This window comes from Alosa alosa, chromosome 12 (assembly GCF_017589495.1).
Source record: "Alosa alosa isolate M-15738 ecotype Scorff River chromosome 12, AALO_Geno_1.1, whole genome shotgun sequence".
NCBI classification, from domain to species: domain Eukaryota; kingdom Metazoa; phylum Chordata; class Actinopteri; order Clupeiformes; family Clupeidae; genus Alosa; species Alosa alosa.
The window spans coordinates 17,723,566-17,749,839 of NC_063200.1; the positions used below are offsets into that span (position 1 = coordinate 17,723,566).

The 26,274-nt window shown below is 39.3% G+C and overlaps 1 protein-coding gene across 1 annotated transcript in view; it reads right to left on the reverse strand.

Annotated features, from left to right (window-relative positions):
- Positions 1 to 24,485, reverse strand: part of sppl3 (signal peptide peptidase 3) — a 47,629-nt gene extending 23,144 nt beyond the window's left edge. The window contains 1 exon segment of the mRNA XM_048259387.1: positions 23,925 to 24,485. Within this exon segment, the coding sequence (XP_048115344.1) occupies positions 23,925 to 24,091 (167 nt within the window). The 5' untranslated portion in view covers positions 24,092 to 24,485.
- Positions 24,486 to 26,274: the final 1,789 nt, after the last annotated feature.

Genomic DNA, 26,274 nt, shown 5'->3' on the forward strand with positions numbered 1-26,274 from the left:
AAACATAGCTTGTGCAAAACGTAGCTTGTGCATAAAAGTTAGCTTTTCTTTTACACATGTGTGAAATCCAATGACGCCAAGTGTGCGTTTCAGACTGTTGTTCAGCCGCAGCATTAACGAGTTACTGGATTTAGATCACTAAATAGTAGGTTTTAGAAGGCAGGCAGCAACTGATTGAAAATGGTTTGATGTAGCTTGATGGAAATAATTTTAAAAGTGCAGGTAAAGGGATAAGCAAGCGGACATTGTAATTATAAGGTAGCTTATTAGGGACTAATTATTACACACGCACGCTCAAACATTTAAGAGTGACCTTTATCTTGTTTAATGATAATACAAATGATGATGATAATAATTACAAAAAATAATGATGACATTATTACTAAGTCTTAGTTCAAAGTTATATTTATGAATCTTACTAAGTATTTTAATACTGGTAACTTTGATTTGGTTGTTATTATGTTTTTGTTCAAAAGACTAAGTTTCATATCTTAAGTTTCTATTTTTATACATTTTATTTATCAGAACTTTAATATATTTCGATGTTCCTCTGTTCCACTGTGACAATATTATTTAAAAAAATACCGCTGCAAGCAGCAATGAGGGGGCCAAGCAGATAGGCCGGAGTAACTATGGCAACGAAATGCTGTTAGTTCAATGCTGTAATCAGACGTATGGCCATAAGCTGTCAAAGCAAGTTTCACGTGTAGCACGTCAAAAGTTACAAGGCAAAATGCATTTTTGATAATTGCAGTGACCCTAGAGGTCAAAGGTCACAAAATTTCTTCGGCATTCACCTGATGGGGTCATGAGTCCATGTACCAAGTTTGGTTTTGATACATGCAACGATTGCTGAGATATGAGCTCACTTCCTGTTTGGCGGCTTCGCCACAAATTTCGATTGGATGTGACGGGCGAACGCTTCTATCAATTGTTACAGAAATAACTGAAGATGATCTGTGTCAAATTTGGTGGGAATCAGAGAAAGTATGTGACCCCTGATACATTTTAAGTGTTTTTGATGAAATCCAAAATGGCGGAAAATCCATCATGGCGGAAAATGACGTCATAGGGTGCGTTGAACTCGGCTTGGTCCAAGGATTCCAACAATACCTGACTTTTGAAAATTGGACCAACAGGTCAAAAGTTACGTGCATGAACGCCCGTCCAAATTTGGCCTGTTGGTGGCGCTAGAGGGTTCGAGTTGCCGACATGAAACTTGGTGACATGAATCATGGGACCGTCCCCAATCAGTGTGTCAAATTTCCCAACTTTTTACCATATGGTTCTATGGGCTGCCATCAGTGTTGGGCAAGTTACTTCAAAATCGTAATATATTATGTATTTACTTATTACGGTCATTTCAAAGTAATTCATTACATTATAATATTACTGTCTCTGAATTGTAAGCCATTACACTACTATTGTATTACTTTTAAGTTACTTTTACCAAAATATCTAGAAATATGGATTTGGAATTCTAAATGCAGTTTATTATGCTCAATGCAGCTCATTGCACTTCTAATGGAGGGTGATGTGGTACAACATAATGACTGAGCTAGGCTTAAGGCTAACAACAGTAGAATGCAATAGGTGCAGTGATGGCTCATGATGCAATACAAGGAACAATCATAGCCAGAATTTTGTTAAAAGAAGACAAAAGGTCAAGGTCTGGTCAATTGTGATAGAAATGCTGTAACTTCAGGCTTAGGCCTACTAAAATCAACAGAGAGCCCACTACCTGTATATTGTAACCCAAAACTTAGACATGTCAGGATAGGCTACACAGTGCAGCTACTGGCCATTTTGGTGCCCTAACTGGTGAAATACAGTATTAACCTAAGTACGTCATCATATGGCCAACTATAAAGATGTAATCTGCCTGTTCCCAGGGATGGGTAGTATTTCTGAAACATGTAATGTGTGTTTCAAATGCAAAATAGTATTTTGTCATTTGTATTTTATTGGGTTGAAGGAAAGGGCTCTGTATTTTGTATCAAAATACTTTATTGGTGTGTATTTTTGTATATTTATGCGAAAAACACAAAAAAAGTAGATACTACACACAGGTGTAATGAATAATTGGTAATTAGGCAACAATGGTTTATGTTTATCACAATCAGCTAATGTGAGAACTGGGGGATATTCCATCAACCTCGCTAAAAGGCCAAACCTGGCTTATTTCGATAGGTCTCGCTAATTTTAGTGAGAAGTCCGTTCCATTAATGAGGTTAATGTGAATCCCAGCTTGGTAACCATGGGAATTTATACCACAGAACTAACCTGCTCCGTAGCAGGTTAACTTTCAAGCTAAATTAAGCTGTGTTGCAAAAAACAATCAGTCGGAAAACGAGTCCAAAAAGATGGTTCCGTCAACCTGTGCTCTCGTCACCTGTAGCCTACAACTTCAAAAATAGAAGTAGGCCTATAGAAATAGGCCTATAGAAATGTTTTTTCCCGACAGTGCACCAAGCATGGATTTACACATTCACTACCTCCAAAGAATGTATGAAGATTATATGATTAAACATGTTTTAACTTCACATGCGTGTGGTTCTAGGAATCATGCTACTCTCGCCACTTACGCGGGTGGTGGTGTAAAGTGCAGCCAGACGGTATAGGAAAGGAATGTCATTCTTGCGTGTTCGCAGGTTCGCTTCCCATACGAAGTATTAAGGCTACATTGTTTATCACCTTGATGATGGCATTTTTAGTTATAATCTTTGATGAAAGACATATGTCTACTGCTGATAAAGGGTCATGCACATTTGGTAGGCTGTTCAGTGACATATCTGATGCAAGTTAAAGGATAATTATTCTGTAGCCTAGGCAGCTTAATAATTACAACTGCTTCATGTGTTGACGATTGTTCATGAATGTCAAATCAACTGTGTGCCACACAGATCAAAAACTAGGCATAAATTGAATTGAAAGCCATTGCATTTCAGATAATTTTATTTCAAACACTTTGGGACTTATGGGAGACAATAGGCTATTATGTTGATACTAATTTATTTTATGACCACCTACACCTAGACAATAATTTGGAGTGAACTCTTTTAATATAAGAACGTAGGCTATAGATAGTTTTGAATATATGGCAAAGTTGTTTTTGAGTTTTCATTCACTCGTTTTGTTCAAGCATAGACTGTAGGCTATAGTCTATGTGTTCAAGAGTGAAGCCAATCAAACTCGCAATTGATTTCAAACCAATAGCATTGTTGTTTTAAATGTATGCTTTGATTATTCTCCAATTTCTGTAGGCAATCAATTTTTTTCTCTCGATGTTAAATTTGATGACTTTCGATGAAAATCCTGTAGATGGCGCTTACCTATCGAACAGAAATAATCTAGTATTGTCTTAACTTTATGACATATATCGTCTTTTCGTCAATCTACTGTTTTGGTCTACTTTTCTACCTCGTGTACGAGCAGAGATGAAGCTGAACTAAACCTCGCTTGAATAAACGAGGCCAAGATGCCGCTAACTTGAGTTAATGGAACGGCTTCAGCCCCAAGTGAAAGTCTACGCTAGTTCAAGCCAGGCTATTTCTGTTAAGCGCCGCCTTCATTAGCGAGGTTGATGGAATACCCTCCAGCTGTGTTCAACAACACTTACAGCTTTTCAGTATTGCTGAAGCATCAGCTCTGGTCTGAAGCACTGGTGTGAAGTGGTACACAAGTAAAGATGAGCAAGTTTACCTGTGCAAGTTCACATAAGGACACTGACAAAGGCAACCATGTCCCATTGTCTCCATGCCAATCTTTAACAGAAAAATGTCAGATATCTCAACCATAATGACATCAATAGATGGTAAGGTGTGGAGTGTGTTTGAATTCCCTTCCTTGTAGCATCCTTTTCTGCATTCCACAGAGGGGAGAAGTTCACCTTGTTTAACCCTTAAAGGAGTACCGTCACACCGGTGTAACGGGAATGTTGGGAAATGAACGTTCTAAAGAATATCTGGGTTCATTGAATTCAACATAGAATTTTAGAACCTTCAATTGTTGCGGAACTTAGAACGTTCAAAAACCTACACCTTTAAGGGTTAATTAAATAACAATTCTATTTCCTTATTAGCTGCATACTTGAGGTTGGAGATATTAAGGCATGTCAAGTCTCTCACATACTGGAACTTCAAGATACATAGCCGTATGATTTTCTTATGCAGTTCTGCACTGGACTTGAATTACGAATTTCGGCACAGATACATAGTTATGATTTTGGCCTATTGATTATAATGTGCTTAATTGAAAGCTCTGTCAGTCATTTGGATAAGCATCAGCTAGATGACTAAATGTAAATGCATTGTAATGCGCATTACTTAAGTTTGTACCGAGTAAAATATTACCCAATTACCTAATTGAATTTTTGTAATGCCTTACATTGCCGCGTTACAGCAAAAAGCAACATATTACAGTAATTACATTACTTTTGTAAGTCGTTACTCCCAACACTGGCTGCCATAGACTCCCATTGCATATAATAATAATAATAATAATAATAATAATAATAATAATAATAATAATAATAGGAAAATGTAGAAACACAATGAGGTCCTTGCAGCTTCGCTGCTTGGCCCCCAATAAACAAGTTTGTTTTTTAAATGAATCATCATATTATTTTAGTCAATACTCACAAATAACTACAAATAACTAAAGTTAGGGAAATCTGTTAATGTTTTGTTGCGCGTTTCTGAAAAAAAAAAATATTTGATTTGAAATATTTCGGTATCGGCCTTCAAAATCCTTTATCGGTCGGGCTCTAGCTCAAGGATTAGCTTCAGTTAACTTAGTAGTTATTAGAGCAGTGTTCTGAGAACGGTTATGCACGAAAATATGAAGAAATTCTTGCTACAGTATATGGAATCAGATTTGCACACCTGCTTACAGAATCAACAAAAACAAACACCCATACCAACAGGGAAAGCTGAGCTATGGCCGTGGTACAGAAACCTTGGCCTTTGACGACATAACCTACTCTCTTGCTGGTGCAAATTACTGCTTGTGCCCTCAGTCAACACTGCTTACCACACAAGGGACCCCACCCATTGATATTTTCTATGTTAACATATTTGCTCCTTGATAACAGTGCTCACTTCCTTGGGTTAGTGCTACCATGACTACCATACAGTTCTGCCAGATTTTGACTTTCAGCATAGAGAGACAGGAAGAAAAGGGTGGTTTGTTAATCAGAGAATGAGTGACGACAATGTTGCAGTGAACAATGAGTAGAAGAAATGACTGGTGAGACAACAAAGATGGAAAACTAAAGGGAACTGTGAAGAACACTTCTGAATGAGAGTGTAACTTACCAAAGAGAACAAGCAATAATAATAAAAAAAATCTAATTATGTAATTACTGTATGCTCATTACAAAAAAACATTCCAAAAACAATGATCATAAATAGAACAATTTATACAAGTGCAGCTAAAGCGCATTACAAGTAAAAAATGAAAATGCATCAGACTACTATTAGGAGGGGCAGGACGTGATGGTCTGTGAACACATACAAAAGCAACGTTGCAATACAAACACAATAGACAATGGTCTGGATCTCACTGATGCCTATCAAAGAAACAAACCTGAGTTAATCATGCCAATCTGTGTGTGTGTGTGTGTGTGTGTGCATGTTGTGCTTATGTTGAAAGAAGTCCCTTCTATAAACTCCCTGTTCTAAAAAGAAGAACTACCGGTAGGTACTGGGTTTTAAATGGTGTAGCCAACCATCCCTGCATTTTACCACTCCACTGTTTGACACCCCCAACCTGGGTTTCCATTTCCCATCATTTCCACTGTCCACTCCCAACAGGATGCACTCTAACATTTAATGTGCACATTCAGTAGAGGTCTATTACAGAAGCTACTTCAAACAAGAGGGGGAAAAAGAGAAAGAGAAGACGAGAGAAAGAAATTCTATGCTCCACATCAGACACAGGAAAGGGAATCATCCATATGCTGTAAGAGCACCTGAAAAGGGCACCCACTTGGACGCAATGCAACTCTCCAGACACCAGCTTTCAGCCGTGTTGGACAAGCTACTGGAAAGTGAGCACCTCTTTTGAAAAGCTAACCACAAAAAAAAAAAAAACACTGGAAACACTTGAGGGAACATCATGAGGACTTGACTCAACTCAATTCTACGAGCCGAGCGAGCCATGTAGAGAAGAGCTCTGGGACATTTCTTGTTTGCACCAGCGAATGACCAATATCTGGCCTTGGCAGGTTGGCACTGACCGAGCCGTGATGTAAACGTGGTGTCTGACGGGCTTAAAAATATCGCAAAAAATGCTGTTCTTGCAGTGACCACTGGTATTTTCCACCCTGTGTCCGTCCACTGGGGAAAATCACAGCTTCCAGTGGCTGGGATACTGGTGGTGTGGCTTACCGCTTTGAAGGCTATGGGTTAAAGGTGCAGTGCACCACTCGGGGAAAAGGGTGGTTGATGTTAAGCTCATCATCAACCAACCTAAAAACAACCCGCTCTTCCTACTAACCCAAACCCATGCGTTGATTGACAGAAATTGTATGACTTGGCCATTTACTTCGCATACAGAATCACTGTACATGTCATGGCTATTTACTGTATATGTCTTGGCCGATTATTTAGCTAATTTCTGTAACACCAGCGTTCATGAAAAGTTGTGATGCAAGCCTAGGTGTCCACGAGGACCCCAGTTGGATTTCCAAATCCCATCCTTCTAGCGATCTCCCACTCCTTTCTGTTCACTCTCAAGGGTCCTATCTCCGTAAAGGCAATAAGCAGGGCTTAAAGTATTCCGCCACTGTGCTGGATCTCAATGACAGCTCTCGCTTTTAACCTAACAAACGTGTTTAGCCCATCAAAAGCAGAACTGGGCGGGACTTGGCTGAACATTTTTGTAGGAAGGGAAGATATCCACCAGACATCTGAAAGTGTTGCGAGTGTGGGAGTGCTTGTCACTCACCTGATAGTCATTGTTGTGAAATTACGGATCGTTAGAAAATGAAAACAAAGAAATCTCGATCAACATATACATGGTTGGCTACTAGATACCGGGTGATATCAAAGGCGGAGGCACTACATATGCTACAATTGAGTTCAATGCATGTGTGCGTCTGCGAGTGAATCTGCAACCCGCCAGAGCTGCAGATAATCATAGTCTACACTAGGCCTATTTAACCTAATGAGGGACTGTGAAGGACTGTTTAGTCATAATTGAATATAACGTGATTATTCTTCTTGCCATCATCTGTAGCCTAATTTATGCATATTTTAGCCTAGGCCACGCCAAAGTAGCCCGTTGTTTCTGGCTAACATTCAAACAATGAAATTTGATATCCGTGTAGGCAGAAATATTTTCTCCACTTGCGTACTAGTGCAGGGTGCTTGCATTAAGAATTGCATTAAGTTCTCAAAGTAATGGCTGATATCTGCTAGGATTTTTTTTTTCTCATGCAAGCAATAGCCTATCCATACAGAGCAGCGCAAGGAAACATTGAAATTGCATTTGTAGTTAGAATGAACTGCTTTGTGAAGTAGAGATGCACCGATTTTGGGCCGGTTCTTCTAACCATTTTATAGCACACACAAATAGTTATTTTCTATCTTTTCTTTAATAGAACATGTTAATATAGAAATGTAATCAACTTATCAATAATGAAATGGCTGTTAAAAAAATGTAACCGGTGATTAGACAGATTCTTCTTCAAGTCTAACTTCAGCTGCAGTATCAAACTATAATGCCAGTGTAATTATAATGCCATATGCTATAATGTTATAATGCCAACTACAGTGTGGGACATTCTTTTTACAGACTACTAATATAAATGCACTGTTATGGAACATCCATTTTTTTCTTCTCACATCCAATATCCAACTAAAGATATAAGAACAATTTTCATGATACATTTGAACATGCTACCATGGAACATATTTTCATATGCATTGATGAATTTATGGGAGGGTGAGGGAAAAGTGGGAGTAGGCCATCACGCAAACACAGGGGAGGAGAAGTGCTAATAGCGATTAGGTGCTCCACCATATATGAAAACAGCGCACGTCTGTTTTTGCGGTGAAAAACCTAAATCCAAATTCCGGTTAAATGCATCAATTAGGCTATAGAAACTTTCAGAGACAGCTGATTCAGTATTCAGAGCATCAGTTTTCTTCATTGTAGGCTACAATGTCAAAACAACTTTAACTTTTGTTTGCCTTTCTAATAGGCTATCGTCAGTGTTTGGAATAACGCTGTTTAAAAGAACGGTGTTAGGTAACGACGTTATTTTTAACGGGGTAATAACTAATTACTTTTCCCGTTATTACAACGCTGTTAACGTTACTGGACGTTAAATGCGGTGCGTTACTATGCATTGATTGAATAAACTGTGTAATCCGAACGCACCCTGGCTCACAGCTAGTAAGGGGGTGGGTTAATAACGACGTAAGCGATTATGATTGGCTAAGGCAGAGTCATGTTTCATGATAGCCAATCAGAGCCAGTGTTTTTACACACTTGCCAGCACACGTGCAACACACACACAACAGCTAAAATAGAGATTCGACTAAACAGCAGAGGTCAGGAGCAATCCGGAAAGTTGGCATTTTCAAGGTGGAGATATAAGCACTACTTCATCAGGGCAAGAACGTGCATGTAATGTGTACATCATGTCCAGTAGCGAAGACTTTGTCGACATCCGTTGTAAGCAACTCTAATTTAATGAAGCATCTCACACACGCATCTAAAGCTAGTGGCCAAAAACACCGATACCTTCACCACAGATGATAGCTCACCATCCACTAGCAAAGAAGGACTCGGAGCAGTCCTCCAAGCAGCAAAAGCTAGACCTTTCTGCCTCACAACAAAAACTTATGACACAGGCTGAAGTCAACCGTAGGTCTGTCGATGTGCAATATCTTGAATTTCCCCTTGGGGATAAAGAAAGAAAGAAAGAAAGAAAGAAAGAAAGAATCTATCTATCTATCTATCTATCTATCTATCTATCTAATAAATATCGAAAGTTATGTAGCCTACAAACACCTGTCTGTTCTACTCATTTCAACTGGCTGCTCAAAAAATCCAAATTCTTTGACATATAGCAATTTTTTTTTGTAACAGTAACGCAAATAGTTACTTTCCCTGGTAACGAGTTACTCTTATCATAGAGTAATTCAGTTACTTACTCAGTTACTTTTTGGAACAAGTAGTGAGTAACTATAACTAATTACTTTTTTAGATAGATAGATAGATAGATAGATAGATAGATTCATTCATTGATCCCTAGGGGAAATTCAATGTCACAGTAGCATACAGACAACATACATACACACATTCACTAACAGCAGAAAAAGTAATTAAAAGTATATAATATAAAAAAACACAACTAAGCAATAAGTAGAAGACTGTAGAAGATAAAGAATATACTAATATACTAAAATACAAATTATACTAAATAAAACTTAATCTAAATCAATTCTAAAAAACAGTATCCACATAGTGGGTGATTAATCAATCAGGTGCGCTTGCAATGACTGAAGCAGGGACGGAGCCTGTGGTCCTCTGTGCGTAAGGTAAGGTGCACTTTGTGAATGAGTGTCATGGTGATGGTGCAAATGAGTAAGTCAAACGAGTAAGTCAAACAGTGCAACAGTGCAAGAATAAAGTCTATATATCTATGTATAAATAACTATATTAAGAAAGGTATAAGTGTGGTCATAGCTCGGCTGTGGCATGGAGGGAAAGGTTGTGCATATGTGCTAATGAAGCACGCAAACAGTGAGGCAGAAGCCACCTCCTTGAGGTCCTTTTTTTAAAGTAACGTTCCCAACACTGGCTATCGTTTGTTCACTTTCACGACATCCACTTCTAAATCTGCTAGGCATAGCCCTAGTCTACGTGCAGTAAATAGTTCTAGTATTTTTTTTCAAGTGGAGTAGAATTACTAGGACTACTGTATGTCGCTGCTGACAGCCTAGTAAATTCCACGCAATAGCCTATTAGCACTTTCTGTCCCGAGTGTTGGCCTGGTTGCTAGCTTCTTCAAACTTTGCAAACTCAGCTGGGTGTTGTTACAATTGCAGCAGGCGAGTGCATTTGACCGGTATAAAATCGGCATAGTATTAGTATATTGGTAACAGTATTAATATGACTAACAGCTCTGGATCTATAGATTGCCCTCTAGTTTTCCTATGGGGGGGGGGGGGTTGTGGGCGATATGGGAGCTCACAGACATGCCCCTAGAGTGCAGCACTGTAGCTTCCTGGCTGCGTTAGCTGCTGACTGTAGCAACTCGAGCTAGGTAGGGCTGCAGCTATCGATTCTTTTTGTAATCGATTAATCTAGCACTTTATCAATCAATTAATCTGACATATTTTTTTTTTTGCATTTTTAAACAACCAAAACAAATAATGCATAACGAAACTGACATGGCTGTAAAATGATCAAGTAATTGGCACAGAGGTATTTATTCTAACTCCAACATTTGGCTCCAAAACTAAGCCCATTTATTGCAATTTACCCATTTAGTGTTTATAAGTGCCAGTGCCAACAATTAAATAATGTTCAAAATGCTCTCTGTAAAATTGCAGCCTCTTGTGCATGACTTAGCTGGGCGAACAAAGCTGTCCATACCATGTTGTGAAGTGCTGGGAGGGAGAAGAGGGAAAGCAATTTAATGTATTAATATGCACAACAAGTTTCATGCTGTAATCTAGACCTGACATCAAAGTAAATATCTGTTTTATGTAGATTTCTACACCTGCAGCATTTACCATTAGGCTACTAACAAATAATGTTACCATTAGGTTACTAAAAAATAGCCTACCATTAGGCTACTAACAAATAATTTTACCATTAGGCTACTAAAAAATAATTTCTGGGGTGAGCCTATTTGCTATGGTAACCCAGCAACCTGTGTGTGTGTGTGTGTGTGTGTGTGTGTGCACGCATGCGGTGCGTGAGGGAAGATGAGGGTGCATGCATGTGTGTATAAAAAGGGGTTCTTTTTTAGGCATACTGTCTTGCAATTGAACGTGAATAAGTTTACTACTTAAAAACATAAAAAGCTAAACATTATATCACGACATCGCTACAAATACAGTATGTGATTAAAAATCAGCCAACATCAATGTAGGCTAAAGGCTACGTAGATAGATGATAGATAGGCTGCTAGATAGATTGATAGATAGCCTACTTTATTGACGCTTGGTGAAACAGCATGGAGTGCATGTTTTCGGTTCAGATGCTTGCTCTTTTCCTTTTTGAGTATGTAATGATCCCAAAACTTTACTTGAAAACTTTAGACATTCTCTGCCATTTATGGACATCTTGACTCCGTCCATCGCGCCAGCTAATTCAGAACATAGACATAACCTATGATTCAGAATGCATCACGATTCACGCGCTAGTGGTGTGCTTCCTGAAAAGCGGTCCGTGTGGAACAATCAGATCCCTGCGCATATAGTGCACGTCAGGAATTTAACAAGGCTTCGAGGCAGGGTTTTTGCCTCAAGTAATTTTTGTAATCGAGTTATTCGAGTAACTCGATGAATCGTTTCAGCCCTAGAGCTAGGTAAAACCGATTTTTCCATACCGACAGTACTCGGTGACCTCGAGAAACGGAGATCTATGTGAAAACTCGCCGGATTTCTCCTTTAAGGGGCATGGTTGGGTGGGTAAAAGTGGGTGGAGAGCAAAATTACAATGTAAGACTGAATGGAGCAACATGACACCTCTTTCAAGAGGTGCTACACACCTCCAGCGTGTGGTTAGGCCTGTCCTTTGCATCCTTATTTGTTGTACTACTGTCTTTATATATCACTGCACAGGTGTTACACAAAAGGACCTTCCTGACAAATGTGGCGGGTGTGTATGAAAAGGACAATCGGGACAGCAAAAAACTAAGTGACACAGTTTCTACGGTATGTGTGTGCACCCACTCTGACGTGGTTTGACTCATGGAGGTTGACTTCAGTTCATAATGCTCAAATAAACACTCAAACAGACTTCCAACGTATGTCATATTCCAGAAAGCTAAACACTACAGCTGAAAGAAACAAGCTATTGAGAATGATAATGACTGAAAAAAATGGATGTATGGACTTCCTGTCAATAGAGAGTACAGACATTCTAGAATTCACCCTGAATGATGTCACTGGGTCAGCAATTAGTATACAAAGACTTACTTACACTCAATTGAGCGTGGCATTCTAACTAACTACTGTGGTGAGAGCACCATCAAAGCGTCGCTGGGGATGCTTCATTTAAAACTGATTAATTAAGATCCTACAGTTTTGGCAATGTTAATTAATTGCGAGTGAAAAGGAGAAAGATCCTGTGTGAACATAGATGAGGACTTCCTCCTGTATATTCAGATGTACCATCCTCAATCTCAAGTCTGTTTCCTCTGAGCTGTTTACACATCAAATGAAGATAGTAACCACATAAAGTCAGAGACTATGAATATGAAATTTGAATTATATAACCATGACCAGACACAGGGTGTCTATAGGTATAAACAAGACCTTTTAATACCACTTCGAAATTAAATTTAAGACCAAACTTAAGATGTATACAAATCAAAAGTGGAAATATACAGCACTCTTTCCAAGTAAACACACTGATGTCTGTTCAAAATGAGCAGTATGGTAAAATCACCATAATCCCTGGTCATGGTAGACTGGCACACACCAAGGGAAACCCAACCCCCACAATCTAAGGATGGGCCCACAAATCTATCTATATGGGTGCATACAATTATCATTATGATAATCATTATCACAATTATTATGCATTCATTATGTTATACATGCACTTCGAAGCAGTCAAAGTTTGAGAAAACATGCACATCAGAGGACCGCTTTACTAATATGAAATATAATTACAATAGTTTAATTGCTTTACTCAGCATGTTTGCATGACGCTTGCATGAGAAATACTTCCTAAAACAACAGTAATTATATTACAGTAGTATATTATATAGGCAAAAGGAGGAAAGGCTATATGCTTTTTAGGCTATATGCTTTTTAACGAAATTTCATTTGAATGTCTGAGTAACAATTCAGAAAACACAATACCAGTTTTTGTGTATGGTAAACGGCGAAGCAGATAGGCGTAAATCTATGATTTGGAGATCTTTATTAAACAGGAAGAATAATTAGACTACAATAGCTTTTGGCCACGTTATATTCAAATCTGACTGTACAATACTCAATGCTAGACAGTGTATTATCCAGTCTCTTCTCCGATTTTATGGAAGTTTCAAGAATCAACTTTGTTCTATTCAATGTTGTTACCAGTGTTGGGAGTAACGAGTTACAAAAGTAATGTAATTACCGTAATATATTGCTTTTTGCTGTAACGCGGCAATGTAAGGCATTACAATGCAATTACATTTACATTTAGTCATCTAGCTGATGCTTATCCAAATGACTGACAGAGCTTTCAATTAAAAACACATTATAATCAATTGGCCAAAATCATAATTGTGTATCTGTGCCAAAATTCACTTTTTTTGTGTTTTTCACATATAGTATTTTGCAGTATTTTTAAAATACAAAAACACACACCAATAAAGTATTTTGATACAAAATACAGAGCCCTTTCCTTCAACCCAATAAAATACAAATGACAAAATACTATTTTGCATTTGAAACACATATTACATGTTTCAGAAATACTACCCATCCCTGGGAACAGGCAGATTACATCTTTATAGTTGGCCATATGATGACATACTTAGGTTAATACTGTATTTCACCAGTTAGGGCACCAAAATGGCCAGTAGCTGCACTGTGTAGCCTATCCTGACATGTCTAAGTTTTGGGTTACAATATACAGGTAGTGGGCTCTCTGTTGATTTTAGTAGGCCTAAGCCTGAAGTTACAGCATTTCTATCACAATTGACCAGACTTTGACCTTTTGTCTTCTTTTAACAAAATTCTGGCTATGATTGTCCCTTGTATTGAATCATGAGCCATCACTGCACCTATTGCATTCTACTGTTGTTAGCCTTAAGCCTAGCTCAGTCATTATGTTGTACCACATCACCCTCCATTAGAAGTGCAATGCAATTGAGCATAATAAACTGCATTTAGAATTCCAAATCCATATTTCTAGATATTTTGGTAAAAGTAACTTAAAAGTAATACAATAGTAGTGTAATGGCTTACAATTCAGAGACATTAATATTATAATGTAATGAATTACTTTGAAATGACAGTAATAAGTAATACATAATGTATTACGATTTTGAAGTAACTTGCCCAACACTGGTTGTTACCTCGTAGTCTTTGTTCTATTAAATTTCGTTACCTCGTAGCCTTCAAACAGGTTGGTTTCAGTATCTCTCGCGCAGACGCACATCACATTTCTTTGAAAGAACACTCATACCAAACCTTAATTGTATGACTATGTTTGATGACCCCAAATTTGGAATAATTATTCAACCTGGCAGAACAGATTGCCTGCATATTCAGGGTGACATGACTAAACAAATATTAAAGACCCATCCAATCTGAATTTAAGACAATTTAATACTTTAAGGCCTTATTTGTGTGGTTTTAGGACTTTTTGCGGACCCGCGGCCACCCTGCAATTAGTATTACCACAAAACAGTCTCCGGTGGTACCTGACCATGCCAAAGTGACACAGTAACATCTTGAACACTGGGCATATTTGAGGAAGTTATGGCATGAAGAAATTACTCTAATTGGCCTTACATGACCAAGGTTTCAGGTTCCTGTACTCTCAGAAACTTCTCTTTATTTTGCTGCCAAGGAGATATTGTGTATGTTTTTGTCTGTCAGTCAGCACAAACACTATCGGGATGATTTTCATAAAACTTAGTGGAGGAGCGCAGCAGTACGGGCCACTGAAAAACCCACTTTGGAGTCGTTTCGTTTCCAGGGGCAAATCCAGGAATTATACTTCACTTTTTGTGACATTAGGAATGAAATATAGTTTTTGACCTTTGCAGAGGTATGTGCTCTCCGACTCCCCATGTAGTTCTCTATGTATTATGAACATATATGACCTTTTCACCACATTTCATGCCTACAACTTCCTGTCCATTAGTGGTAGTAGACACTTCATTTTGCTTCTGCTTTTCTTCCATTCTTGCCTGAGTCTCAGAATTCTTCAAATCAGATAATGTGACTTCGTAACTGGCCCATAACATTCACTCATGTGCTGAACATGGTACTCGGAAGAAAGCTATTTAGCGGAAGCACTCTTGATGCCCTATTAAAGAAAAAAAATAATAATTAAAAAATGGATGATTTTGTGTGCCATGAGAATGAGCTATGAGCTGTGCGCTGTGCTTCCAGGATTTGGGGTAAGGCCCTGTGCTTAAAGCCACTCGTCTTCACACAGCGCTCTGGTATCAAACTGCAGTGTGCACACTTCCTCTTTACACAGACACAGATGGGAAGGATCTCAAACATCCCCTAACCTAGCTTGTTGTCACTGAAGCTAAAGATTGGCTCCCTCCCAAATAGTCTTAAGCAATGCAGGTGAATCTGTTTTTCAATTTAAAATTAGTATGACATGACTATAGTGACTTTTCCCCTATTTGGTTTAGTTTGCTGTTCTGATTGATTGATTGATTGATTGATGGATGGGGCATAAAAAAAAATAAAAATTCTTGGGTTCCGGTTTCCGACCGACCCTGTCAATTTATGTGCGACCCAAATTTATTTTATGAGCTTGGGGAAGAAATAACACTAAATAGTCTAAGCTACATTAAATAAATCCACAAATAAAAAGCGAACAATAATTACATTAATTACCCCTTGCGTTATGTATAGGGATGAGCGTATTCTCTCTTTTACAAAGTAGCCTATGTACAGCTGTTCACGAAGACGATTGTTTTCGTCACTTACCAAGGCACTCACAATTTTGTCCAAACACCGCTACTTTTTTGCAAATTTGACCAATCATCGTAGTTTCACCGTGAAATTTCACCTACCACAACAGTCCCTCGCGCAGAATATTGAGCCAGATGGCACACTTACTTCTGCACCTTCTGCATATGACACCAAAGACTGCCCTAACGTGTTTGTTCCTCTGCAGTTTTGATGACAATAAATAGAAGGCTAACGTTAATGATCTTCTTACTTGCATCTCTCAACCTGGTGTTGCTAACCTACCTAGGCTATGAAAGTAAGTTAATTAAGGCCTACTTGGATTACTGACATTTGAGTAGGCTATGCAACCCATTGGCAAACGTTTACCTGGATATGTCCTTTTAGCTTATGTCATGTTTGCTAGCTTGTGGGCTTAGTTTGAGTTGTGCTACCAAAATCATTGAAATTAATAAAATTGCAAGACATTTACCTCTTCTATGATCCAAGAATGATTTCATTCGAGTTGTTTTTTTTAACATTTATTTTAACTAATGACATAGAAGACATTCCCAATTGCATCCACATATCGTAATGCACTATGCAAAAAGTGATTTACACTCGTAGCCGAACACAGTGAGATGCAAGCCTTCCAATCCACTCAGAAATGTAATTAGGCTACGCTCACGTCCTTAAAGGGGCAGGCAGTCAATTAGACGTACACCACCAATGTAATGACATTAAACATAAGTGTAGTCAAATAGTTTACATCGATATGAAATTACTAGATACTTACTTGGCTATTAGTAATTATGCAGGCCACAGACTATGAATTATTAAAAAGATATGAACTTAATATGAATTACAAAATATATGAATGTATTGAAACATATGACATGATGCCATCTCTTTAGGTGACTGTCTTTTTTGGACAGTTCTACGAAAGGTTATACTGCTTTGTGAATTAGCTCAGTCAAAGCATTTTCACAAATAAAGTAGGCCTACTTTGATTTTCTGTAATCCTTTGCTGTTCTGATTGATTGATTGAATCCTTTCTGTAATCCTTACTAACCTTAATTGCCCTAAATTTAAAAAAAAAAAAATCATAACTATTTTTGCAAACTTCCTCCCGCAATTTCTCCACAAGAAACAGCTAAAAACACTGCAACTTCCATCCAGGCATTTTAGGTCGAAACAGTCTCAAAAAACCTTGTGAAATCCTGGAGGGACTGATATTCTACCCATCTCTTACTGCCACTGGGGGGGAAATTCCCTACCGACCCATGGCCTCAACTGACAACCAACAGGAACCAAACCTTTTTTTTTTTATGCCCGGATGTGGCTGCAGCATATAGGCCTAGCCCTCACTTGCTCTTTTTCTATCTTATTAGAATAAATTGTAAATGGCAGCTACAGCTGAGGGAACACTATACCAAGCAACATACCATTCTAACCCTCGTTAAGCTGCCATGACTGCTGTGAATAACAATAGGGCTGCAGCTATCGATTCTTTTTGTAATCGATTAATCTAGCACTTTTTTTGCATTTTTAAACAACCAAAACAAATAATGCATAACGAAAATGACATGGCTGTAAAATGATCAAGCAATTGGCACAGAGGTATTTATTCTAACTCCAATATTTGGCTCCAAAACTAAGCCCATTTATTGCAATTTACCCATTTAGTGTTTATAAGTGCCAGTGCCATCAATTAAATAATGTTCAAAATGATCTCTGTAAAATTGCAGCCTCTTGTGCATGACTTAGCTGGGCGAACAAAGCTGTCCATACTATGTTGTGAAGTGCTGGGAGGGAGAAGAGGGAAAGCAATTTAATGTATTAATATGCACAACAAGTTTCATGCTGTAATCTAGACTTGACATCAAAGTAAATATCTGTTTTTATTGTAGATTTACCATTGGGCTACTAACAAATAATGTTACCATTAGGCTAAAAATTTACCATTAGGCTACTAACAAATAATGTTACCATTAGGCTACTAAAAAATAATTTTTTGGGGTGAGCCTATTTGCTATGGTAACCCAGCAACCTGTGTGTGTGTGTGTGCACGCGTGCAGTGCGTGAGGGAAGATGAGGGTGCATGCATGCGTGTATAAAAATGGGTTCTTTTTTAGGCATACTGTCTTGCAATTGAACGTGAATAAGTTTACTACTTAAAAATATAAAAAGCTAAACATTATATCGACATCGCTACAAATACAGTATGTGATTAAAATCAGCCAACATCAATGCAGGCTATAGGCTACGTAGATAGATGATAGATAGGCTAGATAGATTGATAGATACTTTATTGACGCTTGGTGAAACAGCATGGAGTGCATGTTTTCGGTTCAGATGCTTGTTCTTTTCCTTTTTTGAGTATGTAATGATCCCAAAACTTTACTTGAAAACTTTAGACATTCTCTGCCATTTATGGACATGTTGACTCCGTCCATCGCGCCAGCTAATTCAGAACATAGACATAATCTATGATTCAGAATGCATCACGAACGGTCCGTGTGGAACAATAAAATCCCTGCGCGTATAGTGCGCATCATAGGAATTTAACGAGGCTTCGAGGCAGGGTTTTTGCCTCGAGTAATTTTTGTAATCGAGTTATTAGAGTTATTCGAGTAACTCGATTAATCGTTTCAGCCTTAAATAATAATACATTTCATTTTTATAGTGCTTTTCAAGACAATCAAAGAGGCTTCACAATTTTTACATAGATACCAAAATACAAACCACCACACAAGGTACATGGACGGAGTCACATAAACAGGCTCCCATATGAAGGCTCTCATTATCAGGCTTCTTTACTGCTAAGCGCTGGGCAGCACTGCAGGGGCACTGGGGGGTAAGTGCTTTGCCCAAGGGCACTCAACAGGAGTGAGAGGAAGGTGCCATTTTCACAGGGACACAAATCCACTGCTCTTTAGCCGCAAGCGCGCACCACTCACGCAGAGTTGGGATTAGGGTGGGGGGGTGCGTACAAACCCAAAGCGGGAGAGAGTGACAGACAGATGGGTATATTAGCACCACTGACGTGTCATCGTTTTGACCGCTCATATTGAGTTCATCTCACTCGTGCAAATGTGGTCAGAGTTTCACTGACCAACTGTTATACTTAGAGGCCTTTATATGGAGGCTGCCAATCACTAACGACAACCATAGCAATCAACACAAGTCACAGGAGGGGAGAAGCAGTGCTGCATGGCTGTGTGATGGAACTTACATGCTCATAGTGTATGTCCTATTATTTAAACATAACTTCAAGCATCACATTTGACAGAGCAGCATTGGCTAAGGCATTGGAACACTGTCAGGACTGCTAATGTCAAACAGCTTTTTATGGGGATATTCAGATACCAGACAACAGAGGAACAGCAATAAAGCATAGTGCCAACATCATATCAAAGGAAATGTGCGAGGAGAAAATGTCCAGGTCCTAAAAGCACAACTTGGCCACTAAAACGGCATTCCATCGGAATACCCAATGCTGTGTGAAACTCAAAGAAGTAACGCCATGAGCTGCCTATACACGAATCCAGCGAAACTACCGGAAGTAAGCAGGCGACATTACTGAGCTGTTGCTGGGTAGCGTTGCGCCAGTGCCTCCTATTGGATTGGTTGCGTCTACTGGGATAACAGCCCGCGATTTACGACCGTCTCACTACTTCTTTTATAATGTCGAGTGGGAAAACATGTTCCGTTTTCAATAGACCAATTTCACAGTGTCCAGGTGTCCGGCCTCATTGACGTTAATGATACCTTAATTGGCAGGGTAAAACGTCTTCCTGTTTCTGTCTTTCCTGTGGCTATTTCTTTTGCTGTCTATGGGACAGTGCTCTTCCACAGGAAGTTGATTTACACAGCGGCCCCATCTTGTGAAATGGGCTAATTGTTCCAATAGCAGCAATAAAATTACCAGTTCGAAGAAAAAACAATGTGAGATACACAAAATACCCCGGTTCGACTGCCCTGTCTGGTCGCCAACATTACCATACGGTTTGCACAGATAGCAGTTAACTGTACCTTACCCTTTTTTTTTTAAATGTGAAAATTAGATAAACAATGGTCACAAATGAAAAACATTAATTTATCTATTTGATATCCATTCATTTATTTATTTTTTATTTATTGTTGCCAAATGGACAGATATTTGTATAGTTTCCTCATTAGCTAGCCTAGCTAACATTAGCTAGCTACAGTAGTTAAGTAGATCAGTGTTTCTCAAAGTGTGGTCCGGTTACCACTGGTGGTCCGCAAGCCACCCCAAGTGGTCCGCAAGCAGATGTGGTAAAATATAATATAGATGCGTTGTTTGGAACATTGATCCAACTTGTATGTAAATCCAAACAGTTCTGCAACACTGCTTATGTAAGCTACGCCAGTTTAAATCATATAAATCCTCTGACACAATAAGCAAGGTGCAAAGACAATAAGCAAGGTGGTTCAGTGAGCAGGTCTGTTGTGTAATACACTGTTGAAATCTTTTTTTTTTAGCTAGGTTGTCCGGTTGGTTATGTGGTCCTTGGTCTGAAAAAGTTTGAGAAACACTGTAGTAGATAATATCAACCTGTTCCCAATTATGTCTTTATTTCCCCATTCTCTACTCTAAGCTATTTTCATAAATAATCGGTAAGATCGCTTGTACCTATCTGTGACTGGAGGCCACTGTCTAACATAATCAACCCAACAAGCCATACTGCCTGGCTATAGCGGTCATTGAGGGTGCGTTATCACGGAGGTTTGTTTACATACCAGTAACAGCTCAGTAATGACGTCGCCATAAGATGGCAGCCTACATAGAATGCTCGTCGGATTTGTGTATAAATTGGCTAAGTAACTAGAAGTACTGATAACAAAATGAACATACAGTTTTCCATATACATGTGTTGATAACATTTAGGAGCATAGAGGCTTCTGCAACATTTCCCTGTGGGTGATCCTTAAGTCAACAGAAGTTCATGTACAATTAGAAATTTTTACCTATTGGCCATGATGCAGCATCTCACATATCTGAGATTTAGCTGCTAACTATTTATCCTGACCAATTATTTCTTTGCTAGATTTTTCCCAATATGGTTTGAAAAGATTACCATGAAGGGCATTGTGTACAACTGTTACATACAGCCCTAAAGTGCTAAGGAAGTTTCTAGAGTCATGGATAAAACACAGCCTACAACATCACAACAACAATCAGCAACTTAAACCTCCAACCAAAACAAATAAAGGAATATAGTAATAATAATAATAATAATAATAATACTACAAGACACAGAAAGCTGTTCTTGGCTAGCTACATGTGATGGCTATTATTATGTACTCTGCTAAATAAGATTTCTAAAGGGTGGGGCAAGTACGTACCCTAGCTTGGGGAATCTGTTCTTGTTATTAGGCATCTCAAGTACTGTGCCAAAAAATGAGTGAAGGGATCTTACACAGTTGTTCCAAACTATCCCTGGTGTTACTGACAAAAATATTTCTAGCATCCGAAATGATTCAACACACCCAAACATGAATTTCCATACGAGGAATGAGAGGCTGGTTTAAAGTTAAAATTAAACGCAATAGTTAAACTGCTTATTGCATTTAACCAAATCAAATGCTACTGTACATCTAATGAAACTGTTTACATTGAGACAGTATGCATACTAAATAAAAAGAATGATGATGGCTCTGACAGTGACGAACTATGTAAGAGATGGATGGTACAAGTTTATACACCTGTAGTACTTCTGAGTTTGTGAATGTGAAAAGAAAAAACAGGGGAAAAACCCCCACAAAAGCAGGAATAAAAGCTGAATGACCCAGTAGTCATGTATGACTAATATGAACTGTAGATTATCTGTATTGGTGGCTCAGACGGTCTAACTGTTAGTCTCTCTAAACCACAAACAACTATTACCCTAGAACCACACAGGAACACCATAATCAACAACTGCAACACATTTTGAGCAGAAGATAATGCTCATACAAAAATGTCAAAATCCTGCACATGTGTGGCTGCAGAGATGCAACACTCTGCTGTAACACACAGCTGTAGGTGCAGTTAGGCTTCATTGTGAAAATATGCTGCTTTTGTGCTACGGTTAATCGGGCAATAACCCTGAAGCTATAACTCTGGATGAGGTAGGATCCTCTTTCTGATCCCTCACCGAGTATGAGCATCCCTTTCAACGTTGGAGGGGCCAAGGGAAGCAGTATCTGCTTTTTTCTCTCACTCTTTTTTCCTCCTCTTTCTTTCTTTCTTTCTTTTTTTTTTGTCGTGACCAAGCAGCATTCCAGGGACGAGGGGGGAAATATCTTTTGGAGCACTCTTCCTCTCGACTCACTGACCAGAGCATTCCTGCTGCAGAATTAACGGCCATCAAGCACTCATTTGGTGCTGCTGCTGCTGCTGCTGTTGCTCCTCGCATTGAGGCAGGCTGACTCCACAGTGAGCTCATTCTCTGCTCCTGACAATAAGTCTCAGTGCCCTTCCCGCTCAAGACGGAGGGTTACAAAAGACGGACCTGTGTTGTCATTGCCCATCTCCAACAACGCTAGCTGAACCCAGTCACTTTTAACAGAGTCTGTGTGTGTTGAACAGAGCACTCATGACTGGCAGTGATATTTATTATCTGGGGAGTAATTTTTTGACGCTTCTTGATGCGTTGATGAGAGAGACTGAAAGGCATGTCACTCAGGGGAGATGGTATTTGACCAGCTGTGCCGCCTGAAGGATTCTTGGCAGAGGGGTTATCTGAGGATTCACGTCCTGAAACCACTCACACCACAATACTGGTAGTCTTCCTTAAGCTTGGGGATCCACGCTTAGAGCGAACTCAAAACAATACAATATTGACCAGACTGAATTCATTGGTCGGTATTTAAGGATAATACTGTATCCTCAACATTTAGAAAGCAGAGGATACACATGATTGTAATCTAAAAAAAGAATCTGATAAGCATCAATGTTTTGTCTTAGTTAGCGGGCCCACGTTGTTTAGGACTTTCAAGAATTACCTTGATTCTATGACCTGAAAACCGTTTCTGCCAACAGGCGGTCATCGCTGCACTAATGTCGACGTGAGATACGGCTAATCAGGTTGGACAAAGAGGATTTAGTGGTATTGACTAAGAGCAAACAGTTTTAGGTCGTCCGTACCTTCGAGGTATCCATGCATCACACAAACAAAACATTTGTGGCACAGGGGCTTTACTAACGTTTAATCTGCCCCTAAACGTAAAGGGATTCAGCATATGTCTCCACATCCAATCATCAAGTCTCGTTATAGCCAGAACCTTTATCTTAATTGCAACTTTGTCACATATTCAGACTTTTTATCTCGATACCTATGATAACCATTTCCAATAGCAAATTAGCTGGAGGAGTAATATTGGCATCAGCTAAAGGTGCTGACATGCAATGAATAAATCGAGCAACTGCAGCACACCGAGGTTACCTGATCAATTGAATGAGATTTCAGTTCAGATGGCTAGCTAACGCTGGTCATCTCGTAATGAACCATTATGCTATGCTAGCTGTACATGATTATTCTTTGTTGAGCTAGTACATGAAGCTAGCGAGGCTAGTTAGCATACACAGCTAGTTGGCAGGCTAGCAACCCCAGCTAACGTTACGAAAATAAAAAAAGCCACTTAGCAATAGGCTAGCAACTCTCAGCTATATGGATACATTACAATGTTGTACTTGCAAATACATGATAGCTAATTATCATTTCCTGTTTGGAAATCATGCACATTAAAGTTGACAATAGGTCAAATGTGGTGGAATACATGTACAAAAGGATGTTTCTTGCTACAAACCCACTGAACCAGATTAACCCACTAAACCATTTTCCTCTACGGCCAACAATTAACCAGCTAGCTAACGTTAGACAGCCGATGTTAGCTGGCTAGCTAGTGGTTAGCTCATAAGAGCACTAACACATACGAAGCTCCCTTTAATTCTATAGGGGATAACAATATTTCAACTGCATGCAGACCTGTATGCATATTCATATATATTTTGGATATAATTAAGCTCTTGGTTTAATTCGAATCGTATAGGTTGCCTTGTTGACCAACTAGAATTCTAGGGCTATGCGCACTCACCAGGAGTAGCTTTGCTCCGCCATGTCGCCGATTGACAGTCCGATGGCTCTGCCACTGGAGCACAGATTCGGGATCCCTGAAGCAAAACGGAGAGTCCTGGTGGGGAAATGTTCCGCCTTTAAGTCAAGATTTGTCTTCCTAACAAGCCCTTTTTTTGACAACAACATGGCGCTGTTTTCCGTAGCTGTTCAGCTAGCAGACTAGCTGGATGGATGGCAACAGAAACGACAATGATGGCTTGCTAGCTGGCCAAGACAAAGCAGTCCGGAAAAATGTTTTGTCAATATAGCAAGTGTCCTGCTGTCTTACTGTCCTCCAAGCAGGCCTCTATATCTGCGGTCCCTAAATTAGCCGTAGATCCATCTTATGAACGAGATTTCAGATGTCTCTGTGCAAATCTTCTCAGAGTTCTGCTGGCTGTAATGGAAGCCGTGCAGCTTTGTTTTCTGTGGCGAGACTGAGTCACGGGGACGCGCACTATCGTCCTTGCCAGTGGTTTGCTACAGCCGCGAGAGTGTATAGACTAGCGTGTGTAGCAATGAAGTGTAGCCTGCCGAAAGGAGTGGGTTGTCTACAAGGTATTCCAATGAACGACAGTCCTAGAAACGAGCACCCGCAATTCACTCTGCTCGAAACCTAGTAGGCACATTTAAGTCATGCAATCTATAACGCTATATTTTTCATTTCAACTCCTTGTAATTCTGTTTACAATGTTGACCTGCACGCCCTGTGTGTGCGGCTGAACATTTATTAGCCCAACCCTTATTATTTATTTGATTGTTTCATAAATGTATGCACTTTTGATTGCTGTGAGGTGAGGATTTTTTTAAGGCTTGCGTGTTGTGATTAGAAAGGGTGCGCTCAGTGTTTATTTATGTGGCCTGTGTAGACTTTGGCTACTTTTATGGGACATTTCTAGAAGTAAGATACTATGATTCTGAAAGCCTATCACTTAGTCTGCCCCCCCAACTACTTCATTACTACAGTTAGATAGCCTAAGTCTACTCAATGATAATATCTTTGAAAGGAAATTAGGAAGCTAGTCTGCAAAATAGAGTTCAGTTTGTGGGCAGAAACAAAACAGAGCCAGTCAGTCTGGTCACCTAACAGAAAGGTCATTGTTCATCTTTCCAAGACACTTTTCCACCCATTTCGTTCAGGGTTTTCACAACTACCTTCACAGTGCCATCAAATAGGCTTACATTTCTAAAAGTTTTCGTAAATGTCAAATGACTTAGTGAAGGTCAAAGCCTGACAAAAAATATTTTTTGTATTCATGTTGATTCCATTAGTTGGTGAGCCTTTTTTGTAAGTTGTTGTACAAAAACACTTGTAACTTGTTGACACTAAAAGAACAAGTTTGAACTGAAAACAGTGACTTGTGACTGAGTAGGCCAAATGCTTAGTTTATCAGCCTTACAGAACAAAAGCAAACAGCTGGCTCTGTCGTGGGGGCTGAACTGGAGTGCATCACTTCAATATCAGATAAAAGGACCCTGAGCAAACTGATCAACATCTTGGACAATGAATGTCATCCACTCCACAGCACTCTGATAAAGCAAAAGAGCTTGATCAGCTGGAGACTTCGCTCACTGCCATGCACAACTAAAAGGCTGAGGAAGTCATTTGTCCCCAGGGCCATTGAACTGTTCAATGCTTCACTTAAAGGAGAATTCCGGTGTGATATTGACCTAAAGTGTATGAAACATGATACCGAGTGTGAACGTATGTCTCATAGCCCATCTCGGCTTGTCCCCCTGCACTCCAAAATCCGGCGCTAGTTAGCCGATGCTACCAACAGCTTTTTCAATAGTGGTGCTTCGGCATCGGGCTAGGCATGCAAATAAATCACTGTTTTACACCCATTTAAGAGGCTCAATGTATCTCCACACTTCATTGGTAGACTTCCGAGGGCCCTGACATTTAAAACGAGACATTGAGAACTTTGAAAAAGCACTGGTAGTTTACTTACAAGACGATTTATACAGACAGTATCTTCACGAAGTTTAGCGTTTGCAGCCATCTTGAATTTAGTCACGATAAGTCGAGCAACGAGTAAGAATGAACTGGTATGTTAAGGGATCCGATTCCAAAAATAATTCAGTGGAAATGCATGGATTCCAGTTTCTTCCAGTAGCAGCAACTGGAATCCATGCATTTCCACTGAATTATTTTTCCACTATTGAAAAAGCTGTTGGTAGCATCGGCTAACTAGCGCCAGATTTTGGAGTGCAGGGGACAAGCCGAGATGGGCTATGAGACATACGTTCACACTCGGTATCATGTTTCAATACACTTTAGGTCAATATCACACCGGAATTCTCCTTTAAGGGAAGAGGAGAGATAGACT